The sequence below is a fragment of the Triticum aestivum genome, chromosome 2B, assembly GCF_018294505.1.
Source record: "Triticum aestivum cultivar Chinese Spring chromosome 2B, IWGSC CS RefSeq v2.1, whole genome shotgun sequence".
Lineage (NCBI taxonomy): Eukaryota > Viridiplantae > Streptophyta > Magnoliopsida > Poales > Poaceae > Triticum > Triticum aestivum.
The window spans coordinates 520,923,147-520,939,384 of NC_057798.1; the positions used below are offsets into that span (position 1 = coordinate 520,923,147).

General features: G+C 41.4%; 1 protein-coding gene across 1 annotated transcript; it reads right to left on the minus strand.

Moving 5' to 3' along the window:
- Positions 1–457: 457 nt before the first annotated feature.
- On the minus strand, positions 458–15,640 carry LOC123045783 (uncharacterized). The gene is made up of 9 exons (XM_044468957.1): positions 15,275–15,640; positions 10,276–11,463; positions 9,499–10,178; positions 4,361–5,702; positions 3,897–4,234; positions 1,804–1,992; positions 1,175–1,284; positions 834–925; positions 458–747 (listed from the first exon to the last, which is right to left on the minus strand). The coding sequence occupies exons 1-9, from the start codon at positions 15,435–15,437 to the stop codon at positions 722–724; spliced, it is 4,128 nt and encodes a 1,375-aa protein (XP_044324892.1). The 5' UTR covers positions 15,438–15,640; the 3' UTR covers positions 458–721.
- Positions 15,641–16,238: the final 598 nt, after the last annotated feature.

A 16,238-nucleotide genomic window follows, 5' to 3' on the forward strand; every position in this document is an offset into this window, starting at 1 on the left:
CGCGCAGCTCTGTTTACACGCCGTGCCCGTCTTGATCCAGCTATCTATGGAAGCACGGGTCGCCGTAAGAGGACGACGTCTTGTTTTCGGTCGCCGTCTGGGGACGGCGGCGTGCGGCGGTTGGCAACAGCAGGTCTATTTGGTTTGGCCGCCCTTCGTACTAGCATGCGATTGCATCTCCAATGTGACGCAACCGTGAGCTCGTGACGCGCACTGAGGCTGATAGCGTACCTGGCCTGTCGACCTATTCCAGTCACGCGATGGGCTATCAGACTGTCATCTTCTCTACACTAACTCGCAGCTGATACCCACCTCTCAGTTGCGATTGACACCAACTAAACAAATGAAATGAAATGGAATTTCCACTACAAAACAGTCCAACTTTCCTCATCGGACACAGGAGCTCACTTTACTGCTACTGCCTACTCTCCTTGGACATTGCTGCCACTCCAATACATACTCAATCTCCGTCAAATAATAACGTGACGGGAGCCGTTATAAACAAACTACAACTTGGCCAAGCAACGATCGATGCTAGGTAAGTAACTAGTCAAGTGGTACAGCAATGTTCTCCTACATACATCATTCCTAGCTTACAGGTTACGAAAGAGAGAGATTGCTGGTCAGCAATGTTCACCACAGACTGCCAAGGCGAAATGGAGGCCAGAAGAACAGCAATGACATATTACCGCTACTTAATCAAATGGAACGGAAGCCTATCTTAAGGCGCGCTGCGGGCCGAAAGAACTGCACACAACAGGCGGGGAGGAGTCAACACTGGCAATTATACGAGTAAATTTGCTGGCAGAAAAAAAAATTCAACTGGATGTTACCTTCAGATATGTTGAAGGACAGCTTCCGTGCAAAAATTTCTCTGGGGTTTAATGTTTTATTGGATAGTAAGATGCTATCCAAGTTTTCTTTTCTGCAAATTGAACATGAAGACCATGTCATCAATAGGCTCGACTTAATATGCAATACCAAGCGAAATGGAACCCCCAAAAAACATTTTTATATATTCAAAAAATAAGTTAGCAAATGGTAGTATGCCATTTATTCAAGGACCACAGTGGAAAATACTTTCAGTTTGTCCTTCACATTGAAATGCTTATCAGTATTAAAGCAGAGAATCCTGCTGTCAATAATGTGCAAAATTCATAGTCAGTTCACGTACCGAGCCCAACAAGGAACAAATTTCCTTCTGCGCCTTGCTTCTTGCAAATGTTCGTCGTAATCATCATCATCCTCATCATCAGAATCTTTATAAGGAGTCATTGTGTAGGACTGGCAAGAGTTTCATTAACATCAGAGCAGAGGATTCAAAAATTAGAGTGGTTGCTGATACTAGAGTGAAACAATGAAATGCACTACAAACTGATACTAATGTCAAACAAGAAATCGAAACAGCTCAGGTTGACAACCTATTTTTTGCTTTGTCCCAACTGTGATGCTGCATATGTTTGTGTGTTCTAACAATTTTGCCGCATTCTAAGAATTATTGCCCCAAATGGAGAGAAAAATATTTAGGGTGCCGTTACTCATGTCTTCCAAAGTCTTCTCTTAGCATGTAAACAAACTGATGAGCATGCATTATGGAGTAGAAGCCACTATCATGTGACCATTCCAAAAGAACTTCCATTAGTATATCTGTATACAAGTATATTGACTAGCAATAACTGTTTATTATTTGCAGACATGTAACATAACAGCCATGTCAATATCAAAGATGAATGAGTAGTACCAACATATGCAGATTTACAGACGACAACATTCTGCATGATTAAGTTAAATAAAAAGGCATACCTCCTCGAGACTGTTCAGGATATTTTCCTTAGCATCAGATCCAAAACTTGCATTCCTGTCATCTACTGCAACACCTTTCTCGTCCTTACTTTCATTGGCCTTGTATCGAAGGGCATGTTCGGTAGTCTCATCAGGTTTAACTTGGTTTTTGCCTACATCAACCAAATTCTTCTTTGGCTCCATATTATCCTGCCATGATATTAATTAAATATCAAAAAACAAACACCCCCTCTGTTCGAGTATATATCACATATGACGCTTGGGAACCATACATTTTGAAAGCCCTACGCATATCTAATATTACAAAGTCCAAATGATCAACCAGAGAATTTTGCCACTCAAAATGAGTAGTCCTTTTGGAGCGCATGAAAGAAGCGGGTTCAATAAAAAATCCAACCCGCAAGGGCGAACTACTCTGACTATATTCTAGGGATATCTATCTGGACGGAAATTAGGATAAGCAAATGACTAACAGACTCTTTCTCTCTGGATGCACGGATGTTTCTTGATTCAGAGTTCTGGCCATGCCGATGCCATAGATCGGAGACAAACTGATTGTCGGCGTCACGTTACTCGGCACCATTTGCCGTCGGCGCTGGCGGCTACGTTGTTAACTCACTCCAGGTCTGTGCTACGCGCGTCTACTACTAGGCATGCATCGAAAAGCATATATGCATGAAACTATGCACTTGAGCTTTCTTTCTACTACATGTTCCAATGATACATCGCTTCACTTTGAGGTTTGAACTCTCATCTGGTTCATGTAGATCAAAAGGCTATGATGCCAGGTTAATCCGACACAGTGACTGCACCGGTGACAGCAGCGGATACTACCATGAAGGCATGAAAAAAAGATGTAATGAAACATAAAGAAGATATGGTGCATGGTGGATCACGATTTGCTGATGATAACGACCTTGCAAGCATGATATGCTATACTACTTTTTCCACATGCTCCATACTTGTTTTTCACATAATATACTTAAGTTAAATACACCATACTATTGTCTTGTATGTACTTCATACTACGTACTTCCCTTTGACAATACTTTATTCCTTTTTTTGTGTGGCACAACAACTAACTTTACTTGGCCTCAATGTGCAGGTGCAACATCGGCCGACTGCTCTGGCCTCGCGTGGCCACGCCACAACGGCATTGTCGTTGATTAACGTCAAGATGTGCTATACATCCCAATAATACATTGTGTGTCCCTTGAAAACAATTTGCTTTCTTTCAGTTTTGCGGCGACTGCGACAGCTCGCGAGCTATCACATCCAATGCGTCTGGAGTAGCATACTACTCCGTTTCCATCATCTATCGGCTGAGTCGTAATGTCATATGTAGAATGTACATATATAAACTATGAATGATTCATTGCATGACGTCATACTGGCCATTTTCTTCCTATTGATGTTACCCTTCTGACACAACAATTAGACGTGTGTATATGTACTTCATGCTAGCTTCAGTTAGAAGTATATGTACTCCCTATTTAATATCACAATTTTGAAGTATACGCACTTCATAGCAAATACTACATAAGATCATACTCCATACCACCTTCCATAAGAATTACAGGAACATATATTCTACACATGTTACAAAAAGAACATATATTCTGCACTACTCGCCCGCAAAAAACAGCTCCATACTACCTTATCTAAACTGACATGTACGTACATACTCCATACTCTATGCTACCATACTATCATACTCTATACTACCCTATCAAAAGTGATGTGTACGTGCATACTACCCTATTTAAGCAAAGTAAGATATAAAAATTATATAAGTTGTTCCATCTAGACAAAAAAATCCAGTAGAAGGTTGAACTAGCACGTACATTTGTTATTAGATTAAATCACATGATTTATTTTACCCAGCCAAGCTAGGAGTACCTACCGTCCCAAGAAATCAGCGCCAACAATTATCTTAAGTATCTCTTCACGTGGGACGAGCATTAGCAGGTTTAGAATGGCCCAGCATACGCCCATTCACACGGTTTGTTTGGTGGTAAGGTGAGGGACACGTGGAGACCAAAGAATCAGGTGGTAACTACCACTGCTTGTATATATATGTAGCTTATACTCACAGAAGCTTTTTGACGAGCATCTTTCTCATCCTTCGTGCCTCGTTGTCTATCCATAGGCTGCTTCTGTTGCTTTCGAGCTTCATCCACGCATTTTCTTCTTTTCATCGTTTCCCTTTTTTCCCCTTCTTCCCTCTGCCGCTTCTTAGCGGCCGCATCAACTTCTCGTCTCTTCTTTTGTTCCTCTTCAAGTTTTTGTTTTTGTTCCTTCTCTTGCTTCAGTCTTTCACGCTCTGCTTTTGCAGCCGCTTTGCGCTTTTCTTGCTCCTTTTGTTTCTTCTCTTCAAGACGTTTTGCAGCTTCAGCTGCCTTGAGTGCCTTCACCTTAACATCTTTTTTAACTGCAAGACAGCAACCCCATTTGTAGAGGCCAGTTATGAGCACCATCTAACCGTTTCTATAAACACCATTAGTGGATTTAGCATGTAATTCGAAATAAATAATACAATTAAACAAATAAAACTTACCGCACACTGTTGTAGATTGCAACTTTTGTTTTACAAGAGGTACAAAAGATGTCACATTGGCAACAATATTGCTAGGCTTAGATTGTCTGTCAACATTTGCTTCACTCCTGTGTCTTCCATTTTTGCTATTGAGTAGTTCTGCCGTGCCTTGTTTGTCAACATTTGCTTCACTCCTGTGTCTTCCATTTCTGCTGTTGATTATTTCTGTCGTGCCTTGCTTGTCAATATTTGCTTCACTCCTGTGTCTTCCACTTCTGCTTTTGGTTATTTCTTTCGTACCTGATCTGTCATGAAGAGAACGGGATACTTTTCCTTCTCTCTTAACTGAAGTAGAGTGATTGTATCTTGGCTTAATGCTATCATTTCTGATATTTGAATGATGAGTGAGCTCACTACTGACAGATTCTGCACTCAAGTCTATGTTACCTTTATCCATGCTTCTCATCGAATGAGACGGAGAATTTCCATTGTTTTGACATAATCCAGTAATATCCTGAAGTGCTGTTACCCCAGATTGTCGCTGGCATGAGCAATTCACATCTACAGATCCAGGAGCCATGTCTTGGTACTCATCTTCTTCCGGAATGCTGTTGTCTTCATCAATTCGGAAGACTTCAAGTTCAGGAATAGAACCCATATGTTCTGAACCAGATCCAGATCTTAATGAAAGTTTCTGGCTATACTTTTCAACAGATGGAGTCAAAGGAGTTTCATTGATCTCTTGTCTGCTGCTAGCATTTGAAGAGCAAGAGGCTACGCCATCAGAAATAAAAAACAAATCAAGTCCACATCCGAAGGAGTCCATACCGCTGCGACTGTTACTAGCACTGTATTGTAGATCATCAGAGAGGGGACAGTTTCTGGGTTTCCCAGACATAGTAGTTGTCAATAGCGGATGCAAACTACTCGCTGTGTTAGTATTATGCTTGTTTGGAGGATCTGAGCAAATGGTGCCTAATTGGTGAGAATCGTGTAGGGACTCAAATGACCTTTTTCCGATAATTGGGCTGTCCAATTGGTCAGAGACATCAAAGATCTCCATTACTGGCATTGAACCATCACAATCAAAAGATTCATCACCCAATTGTCCCTTTGGATCACAACTTTTATATTTCCTAACACATTCATTCGAGTCATACCATAATTTCTCATGAAGCAGTGCATTAGGAGCAGATGCTTGTTCATAACTCGGGAATCGAGTAAACAGTTCTGTTCCAGAATAAGTTTCTTGATGTAATATTGCAATTGGAGATGATAAGTCATCCATCTCAGGAGCCATTTCCTGGTCTGCCACACTCGCAGCCGTGACATTTAGGTTCTGACCTTCAAAGCAAGTACCTTCCTGCCAACAGAAAGAACAATAGTAAATACGCTAGGACTAACCATGGATTGTTCAGATATGGTGATCAAGGCTCTAATCTGCATTCTGTTTTTTGCATGACTATTGTGTGCAGATATGTACTAACCATGGAATCCTTTTCTCATCAATGGCAAGTACTTTGAAAACAACTTTCAAAAATTTATTTAGTTTTACAAGTATGCAGAGAGCCGACAAGGCAGCAATGCTATTGTTCAAATGTGGTCAAGGCAGGCTTTCGGTGTTTCAGAATGAGCACACATTCATTGCAACCAAAAGAATTGGTAATACCGTTTTGCTGAAAACATGGACACACTTGTTGGTGTTGTATAATAGGATTTGTAATTATTGGCATAGGAGTTCTTTTATCAAAAGGATTCATATAGATTGGAAGAGGAATTAGTATCTAACAACCTGGTAAATGTACGCTCGTTACCATAGTGACATAGTCATTAGTTACCAATTACAATTTGCTACGCTATTTATGTTTCCCTGGTTGGATATGCTTTTGACCATCATGTTATCCTCTTTCTTGGTTGCAGGTTTCTTGTTTTTAGTTATAGGCCACTGTCCTTGCAACAACCGGATTGACAGGGCAAGTTTCTGTTGACCTTCTATGTCCTATGTTCTCTCATCGTTTATTTCTGGGCTCACCTCCTTCACAGCTATGTTTTTCAGTGGCGATTGCATCCGCCGAGGCACCAGCTACGTGGGGCTGTAGGTGATGCTGAGCGTAAAGTTGCAAACACATGTCCCATCATCTTGAGATTTTTATGAAAGACATTCTATGCCTCATCTCCAAAGGAATAGCCCACATATGCCGAATCAAAGAATAAATAAGAAATTCTAATTTATCTATTCTCGGTTGCTTAGTTTTGTACCAATCATAAGGTTTCGGTGTACTGCAGATTTATTTGGTGACTTGATCTGTTGTTAGTTTGCCAATTGCTAAAAAGAATATTCTTATCCATGTGTGTTTCTATTGTTTGTTTACTTCCAGAGACCCCATTTCCCTTTTCAATTGTACATGTCCATGTCATTCTCAGAACCGCTGGAAAATAGTGGCAACATAGCTGCAGTTATCATTTCTAAATTCATATTCCATAAACTGAAAATAAATGATCTATGGATACATTTTCCGTTCACTGCCATTAAGCTCTTCCGGAGAAACTTCACCTAAAATATGCACACACAGATAGCATCTTTTTTCTTTTTTCTTTTTTGGTACAGGAACACCAGGTTGCCACTCCAGATTCACCGACGAAATCGCTCACTGCTCTAAAAGGTTCTTGGGCTTATTTCTCTGACTGATTTACTGCAACATCTCAGATGGATCTTCACAGGCCAGCTCGTCCATGATGCCCTGTTTAGATAATCCACAGTACATCCGATTGTTTGATTCGTTGGATTAAATTTATTTCAGATAGCTGATTGCAGGTTGAATATCTGTCATTGAAACTTTACTGAGAAGACACACAACCACTTAATCCTTAGCTGTTCCAATATATTGCCACACTATTGTTTTGTTTAATTCCTTATTGCTGCTTATTGTTTGGTTTATTAGAACTGCATTGTATAGTCTGGTTTTTATGTGTTGCTTTTATTTTTTAGGTGGGTTCTAAACTACTAAATCAGAAACATAGTGTTTATAAGAAGCATGTAGCATCAGACTTTTGTTCACCCATTATCAGAACGTTGACATGGAGTCCTCCTACATATTTGGTCTTCTTGGAATGATTTTGTAAGAAAACATTTCTAAGAAGCACATAACTGATTATTGTTGCTGTCTTAGCTTCATTTCTGTTATGCACACATGTTGCTAAGGTTTGAAAAAACATTCAGAGTCAGGTGGCATTGGAGACGTATTAAGTAAGTGCATGCATATCGTTATGAGTTTCAGTCTTCGAGTTAATGCAATTCTCAGTGCCCTACATTGTATTGTTTAGTACTCCAATAATCTAGGGGATGCCAAATTTTATAAACCATTTCCTTGATACAAAATATTATTGAAGCTTCCATTATAGATTTTGTACTAAATTGATTTTTTTTACTGCATTGCAAGGTTGCTACCAATGCTACTCCTCGGTACGGTCCAGGTTTGCTATCAAATTCTGGACACAGAAAAATAACTTTATCATTTGCTGGAGCACCTCCCTGTAGAGCAACTGCCTCTAAACCAGTGGATTCAGAGAACATCTAATATATTTATGGATCGCTGCATGTTCCAGTGATAGAACGTAAGATTCTTTTCTCACTAACCCTTTAAACATAGCTTTTGTGCTTTTCCAAATATACACGGACATCTTAAGCATATGTGGTTTATCTATCTTAGGTGCAAACGGATCACCAAAAAAACCTTATACTGGTTCCTTTCCATTGACGAAGGGACTGATAAGTAACCCATGCATTTTTGGAACATCATATGTAGAAAGAGATTTATGTGGCATGTCAGTATCTTTGTAATAGGAAAAATAGATGGCCACAATCTTTACTTCTTATTATTCTAAACAGTACCTCTTTTGTTCAGAAAGTAAATTTAAAGGATGTTTACCGAAAAAGGCTTTCGCCCCGCTTTATATATGAAGCAAACCGCCCAAGCCAAACATCCAACAAGGTTCACACACAAACACACACACACCAAGTCTCACAGAGCACGGAGAAGTACAGAAGGTAAAGGATGTTTACCCATTATTTAAAATTCCATATTCTGTTATGCATTCCTTTTTAAGAAACTCACCAGCAAATCTTTCAGTTTAACTCACACATTACCCTACTGTGCAGAATTTGCAATGGTGGTCATCGATCTTCCAGGCAAAAACTTGCTAGATACAAGGAATTGATTCTTCAGAACAACTACACTTTAGTTCAGACAATCTTTTATCGAATCAAGGCAGATACAAGGAATTAATTATTTGTAACCTATTCCTGCAAGTGCTGTATTGAGGTGCCTGCTGGCTGTTTGTTCATAACGTAATTTTCTGGTCGTGTCTTTCAGTGTTTAGATTTAGTTTCTTTGTAATTGGGGGTTGTGAACTGGATTGTCTACAACACATAAAACTCCCTGCATGGTTTGATTTGTTTTCCTATTGTAGAGTATTGCTATACGTTTACTATTCAGCTATGTTCTACTTTGGAGCTTGAATTCCATGCCTTAAAACTGGTTCAAAAGAATGATTTTGCACAGTTTTACATGTAGACACAAATTTATTATTTAAATTAAAGTGTCTTTGTTTTTTGCCATCTTCAAAGTATTGTTCACACTGCTAAGCCTTCATCTGCAAATATCTATAGGTCTAAATTGAAGCCTTGCGCCATTTGACCAAGAGTTTTCTTAAAGTGTAAACTACAAGAGATACTAAAATGTTGTTACAAGTACTAGAGCCTAAGTGATTGCTAAAACCAAATTTACCAAAATCAAATTGTTACAAATAACTCCGGGTGTGAATTTAGCCTTGCGCCATCTGGCACAACGGGTAATCTAGTTTGTATGTTAATCACTCATCAGTACAAAACGGTGATATACCCATGAATATTCCTATCGGCTATCCCATAAATAAAAACAGGAAATAGAGAACCTACATGACTGGATTCGAATTTGTCAGACCAAAGCATCCAAAGAAAAGGCTCCACCAATAATGCACCCAGACTGAGCATTACCACTAGTTTACTACTTTCATGACATACAATTTTGCAACAAAAAATACAACCGGTTCTTTCGGTTTAAAAAAAACTTCAGAGAGGAAAGGGAACTGGTAGTCTGGTACACTTGCTGAGCACATACCTGCTGTGTGCAGTTTTCCTCATTACGAGATAGGATGCCAGAGCAATAAGGCAAAGCAGCAGTTGTCAGAAACTCCACTTCCAACTTATTTTGTTTCTGTTCTTGAGAATTTTTGAAGACCCGTCCTTCCAATGCACTCCTGCTGGTGCTTGCGGTAGGAGAGTTGTCAAGGACGCCACTTAATAGGCTAGTTGTATTTCTTCTTCCACGTGAAGAATTCCCATTTCCATAAACATCACTTGCAGCATTCCCCCCCTCTGACACCAGAGACATGCTCTTGCAGGATCCTGAACTCCTTGTGAAGTAAGGACCTGAAGGATGGGATTTCTCTGAGAAATTTGTCGCACTTAATATATGGCTAGAAATGTCAAGTTGGTGGTTCAGAGGCAATGAATTTGTGCAAGGAGTCCCAGAAAGGTCAAAGTCTGATCGGTGCCTTATTCTTCTCCTTTTAGATGACAAACTATCACTTACTTCCACTCCATCTTGTACTGACCTCTTCTGGTCACAAGCAACACTGCTTCTGTCTGACTCGAGTAGAATATTTTTCTCATGTGATGCACTAGGTAAGAAGTATTGAACAGAAGGTTGTGAAGATTTCCGTTTATCGTTTTCTGCTGTACATGAATTAACATTTTCTTTAACAGCATTCTCAATAAGAGAGGTGTCTTGTTCTGTTCCTGCAAGATAAGAAACGATGTAAGGACATGGCCCAATAACTTTTGCTACAAAGAAAAAAAACTAGCAAATATGTTCTACAAATAGCAAGCATGGTACCATTTTGTTGCAGATCTTCGGCTGAAGTCATACTGTTCCTTTCAGTTGAGTGCATTTCGCTGGTTCTTCTAGCTGAAACACTGCTCATAACTTGTGGCACTGCAGACTCGTCCTTTTTGTTGCTGACAGAAATGTTGCATGCTTTGGTCAAAGCTGATAATTTTATCTGAACATCACCCAGCTTTCCTGAATGGCAGTTGACCGCATCATATGCTGCCTTTCCATTGAGCGTCTCCTTTTGTGTAACCGGTGAAGTGGGGCCCAAGGGAGTCTCTGCATCGGTCTCCTTGAATTCTAAAGATGTTCTGACCAACAGATGTTGCTCCTGAAGAACTTGAGAATAGCTGGTAGAAGATGGGTCTTCATTTAAGGGATGTACCTCAGCAAGATCAAGATTGCCACCTTCCAGGGCACATACTGGTTGCTGCATCGTCTGTTCACTTGCAGGATCCATGCAAACTGATTCAACACCATCGAATTGAAGTTTTTTCGGCTCAACCGACAGATAAGTTTCAGGGAGTGCATGGCACACAGTGCCTGTAACTTGCACCCCAAAAGAACTTCTAACAGAAACCTTGACATTATTATCAGAATTGACAATCTGATTTTGAGAACAATCTAACTTAACTCCTTGATTTCCAAGATCACCATCTTTACTGCACTTGACGAATTCAGTTGATCTATCCTGACTGGCATAAAAATCTTTCTCCTGACCTGGCAAAGAGGTTGTTGTTCCAGCATTGTTTTCACCGTCACCACATGGTTTGGAGGATAATGATGCAGTTGTTTTGTTCGAACCTGCAGTTGCAAAACCAGACCTCTGCATCATGTCTTGCATAACATCCCTGATTCCACTATTTGTCGCTTGACCCTTCTCACGCGACCGATCTTCAATATGCCGCTGCCTTGACCTGGAACGCTTTACCACAGAGAACATGTTGACTTCAGAACTAGGCTCAAATATCTCCTGGTCAACTGAAACCTGCTTTTGCTGAGGCACTTCATGTTGGTTAGTATCCACGGTGTCACAAATAGAGTCTAGACCAGCATATCCATTTGGAACCCCCACATTTCTGAGTGAAATACTAGGAACAGCTCGTGGCTGAAAGAAGGTTCTGTTGGTTGCTGGTGTAGTAATCTGGCTTCCAGCAAAAAGTAACCCCGGAACAATCGGTTTGCCATTTAGCTCTACAAGTAAACAAGCGGTTCAGTTAACGAATAAAAGGTGTTAAAAGCAATGTGCAAGGGAGTAAAATCAGATATCAATGGTGAACAAAAGGCTAAATAAACAACGAATCGGTGTATTTCTGAATCACTGGCCAACCAGTTAGCAACTCATGAACGCTTATAGCCGGCACCCTGCAGGTGTGCCCATCTTGGGTTCTAATAAACAAACAAGATATAGGATCAACAGCACCAAATTGGCACTCTCAAAATTCCCCAATGCAACACCTAAAAAAATTGCCCAGCAAAACAAAACGGCTAATCCTGGACGACATGTTGAACAACACTGTCTACTATTCGCAGGATTTACGGTGACATCTCGGTAACCCAAATGACCAAGAGAACTCCTTCAAAATGAGATTTGTGATGGGTCTAAGATACTGGGATCAGTGATGAACCTGTCTTAAGATGTCTGACTCTCAACAGGAATTTCTTTCCACATAGATTTGCTTTCTTTAGTTGTCTTTTCAGGTACACATATTTGCCTTCAAAGTGTTTTAGTTACATTCTGCAAAGTTGCAGGCTTGCAGCACATTATAGCATGGTATTTTAACAATAGTGACCAAGCATACATTTCACTGTTTATCAAATAAGCCAATAATATTACAATTACTGGCAGGTTTTTCTCTTCTTTCTTTTTGGTATTTATCTTCCACTCTGCTCCATGCAACTGCAGTATATGTTGCCAAGATAACATATCTATACCTACTAATAAAGGGACTAGGCTTCTGCCCGTCCGTCATCAAATTGCCCTTGAAGTTGGAAAAAGTTACCCCCCATTGCCCGTGGTAAGTAAAACAACGTTTCGTGGCGGAAGAAAAGAAGACCCAACCCAAATCCCCAACCCCGTACTGGTCCATCCCCCACCTACCCATCGTCTCCCTGCCCTGACCCCTAGCCACCCCGGCCAATCGCCCCACCCCGCGCCTCCTCGCGGCTAATGCCGCAGGCGATGTGCGCTGCCTCCGGACACGCGCCCCTCGCCTCCTCCTTTCCACGCAACTCCTCCCGGCTCAACTCCCAGTGTCGCACCGCCCCGGCCACGTTGGCATACACACCTCCCGGCTCCAAACCAGTGACGAGCGCAGCTCCTCCTCCCCATCTACTGCTGGTGAAAGCTCCGGTTGCTCCTTTGGTTCGTTATTCTACCCAGCCATAAGAGATTTGTTTTTGCATCAAGTTGTAGGACATCTGTTTGATAGAATGTCCACAAGAAATATTCATGTGTAGCGAACGCTGCAGCCCCATCTCTCTCTCTCATACAGTATGCTATGTTTTGCAAGTTTGTGCTGGCCACCTATTTGTTAATATGCTTCTCAAGGTCTAAACATTTTCTCTCTCTCATATGTCCTGTTTTGCAAGTTTGTGCTAGCCACCTATTTGTTAATATGCTTCTCAAGGTCTAAAAATATTTTTTCAGATTTCTCACACATTGTACGAGGGTTATGGTGAATAAATTTTAAAGAGCGGAATCACATATCCAAAAGGCCAATTCATATAGAGGCAATGAGCTACTGAACGTTGCTAATAATGATGCTACTATTTTTCAGAATAAATCCGAACCTACAGGAACCATATAGTTGTGGTGAAAAATTGGATAGAGTGATAAACAACTTTTGTATTTTTCTTATTCAGATTAAAGGAACCTCATTCCCCCAGCTACTTGACGAAAAATAACATGTATGCATGCGCCAATGAAGTCCAAAAATTAATCCTTGTGTGGGTTCAAGTATTTTGTCATGAGAAGTCCGGATGTTCAGTTTTGGGAAAGTATACCTCCCGCTGAAAGAACAGGGGAAAGATCATTTTGTTGACGGCGAGTTCACCCTGATGCTGATCACCAGCGCGTGTTGGCAGTGTCATGCTGCCTGGCTGGCGCTGCAATTGCACGGTTAAGCAGGAGGTACGTGAAGTGAGCCTGAGATCTGGAGCATCCATGGCTGCGTGGACATGACGGCTGCCATGTAGCAGCGTGTTGATTTTTGTGTGTGTAGGTTTTTTCTGGTAGTGACACCTATGAAGAAAGTTAGGCGATCAAGAAATGTGGTTGTGGTGCTTCATCTTCCTTGCCTACAGTTTATATCTTAAGCTTCCCTTGCTGTGTGTAATATGGCTAGGTAAAATCTGCATATGACAAGACACGCATATCAATGGATGATAAGCAATTGACGTTACTTGCCAACCAATTGATGTTTGCAAACTCATCCTGATAGTAACTTCTGTTTCAATCTTAATTGTTCAAGAATCAACATTTGCACATTGAGGTGTATTTATTGATCTTTTTTTTAATATGTTCTTGCAGATTAGTTGCTAAGAAACAACCCAGCCACCTACATTTGGCTTGACCATCTATGTTTGATTAATGTTTAATGAAACGGTCCATGTTCCAGCGGATCATTGCATTTTGTGGCACCTACAATACTGGGAACTGCAATCCGAGGGGCATGGGAGACAGCGGCGGCGCTGGAGCAGCTGCATTGTGTGATTTGGGTGAGACACACATAGCATTGTCTGTTTGTTTGTGTTTCTGATGATGTGTCTACACTGGCTACTACCTGCTGCTCTCCAATCTATACACAACAAATTAGCAGTACTCTGAAGCAGCTTTGTTGAGGAAAGAGGCCAAGAGCAGGAAGCTGATGAAAACACCAGGGAGTACTCTAATTGAGATAGGTGAAAAAATGACATCTCTTCATGGCTGACATACTTCATGCTTTAGTTTGATATTACTATATGGTTTAGTTCATGAGTCCACAGGTTAAGTTCATTAGTCTCCGGTGTATTTTGCTAGCCTCACTTATGAATTAGTAGTATCGCTCAACATCATGGCCACACTACGTGATATGAGCTTAGCTTTTTCATATTGAACACTTCACTGGATTAAAACTATAACTGGGTTTCTGACTATTCGTCGGAACCAACATGCATCAGGTTCTTAAGACATAACTACATTTCTTACAAAATGTGTTTCGCTTATTCACAACACTTATGAAAAGTTTGCTAATGCCAACACAGATCGGAAGATCCAATCAAGCAACGTAGCTAACTGAAGCAAAGTCACTCTGTCTTCATCATGCGAGTAATGTGGCCAGAAATTAGATAATAGAGGAATGTTAGCAAGTCATCAACTCTGAAAGCACACAAAATGTTTCAATTCTTAGGCCACTACTTGGTTTTAAACAGCTATTTATGTGAGCTTTTTCTCTAGCGTGGGACTACAATTTTTGGATAACACTAAGTAGGCACCAATTTTATTTTATTTTACTTCGCTACATTCGGTTGTTGAGCATGAGCACTGAGTAGGCTATATTGATATGAAATTTCTTTCAAAATTAGGTAAGAAGTTTCCATACGACATATCCCCCCCCCCCTTGAAGTAATAAACATTAAACATTAGCTTTCTTCCACTGAGGACATGAGTGCGGCTTCTTGAGCTCTACGATCCATGGTTCGGACAGCCCGTAGCATCGCACGGGCTCCATCGACATCGGCACTGCACATATAGTTTCCTCAGTGTCCATGATCCAAGAGCATGATATTTTTTTTGTCTCCCGTTGCAACTCAAGGGCATATATGTTTGCTAGTAATATACTAATGCGCTTACGCGGAGAATAACAAAGCAATTAGCACAACTGTATTATCCAATTTTATGAGCTAATTTGGAGTAGCTCCTGATGTCCTCTGTGAGGTTAAATTATGTTTCGAGGAGGAAAAAGGCTCCAACAGGGGAACAGGGGGGGGGGGGGGGGGGGGGGGGGGGGGGATAAGCACGCACCTTGCAGACCGGCGGCGCAGGAGGGAAGGATCCACGGCGGGGGGCGGTGGCCGGCAGCGAGGAAGGCGCAGGCTAGGGACTCGGCGTGGGAGTCGACCTGCTGGCGCATCTGCTCGGTGACCCAGTCCCGGCGCTCGAAGACCTGCATGAAGAGGCCCTCCATGGCCGGCTGCCGGCGGTCGCGGAGGTGGCCGGGGAGGAGATGGGGGCCTAGGGTTTGGGCATGGAGGTGGGTCGGCAGCAGGGTGGGGAGAGAGATGGCCACCGAAAATTTTGAATCCGGGAGAGGGGGAAGAGGAAGATCTGAGGGCAGTCGCCTACGGCCGTCCGCCAGCGCCAGCAGCCAGGAGCGAACGATCTGTTTCTTTTTTTTTTTTAGGTGATCTGTTCTGTTCGGTGCGGTGCGGCAGCATCTGAAGCCAGCGACTGGCCAGGCCGAAAGCCCACGAGCATATTGTGGCCACTTGTGGGCTCGTGTGTAAAGGCTTTCATTTTTTTTCTTTGCTGGGTCCTTGAAGTAGCAATGATGATGGGTCTGTTCGGTGGTGAGAGATGGCCTTTTTTTCACTGTTATTCCGATTTGTGTATTTACAGAAGCAGTTTTAGCTTTCCATAAAAAGAAGAAGAAGAAGCAGTTTTAGCATTTACAGGGAGCATTCATAAGGGAAAATCATACTTTTGCAACTACATAAATTCTGAAACAAATATGACAATTGATCATGGTGTGAGCATCAAGTCTCACGCACATTTCACAGAACAATAGTCTCACATTTTGCATAAAGTTTGCAAATCAAAAGGGGCTCATACATATCTCTAACATCAACCATACATTACCAACTTAGAGCAATGGCAGTAGCTAGTTCCTGTCTAAACACATCCATGTATGTTTTTTTTTGAAAGATCCAGCTTTTCGCTGGCTTTTCATTGATAAGCAGGAAGCAGTGGAAAAACAGAAAGCGTTGGG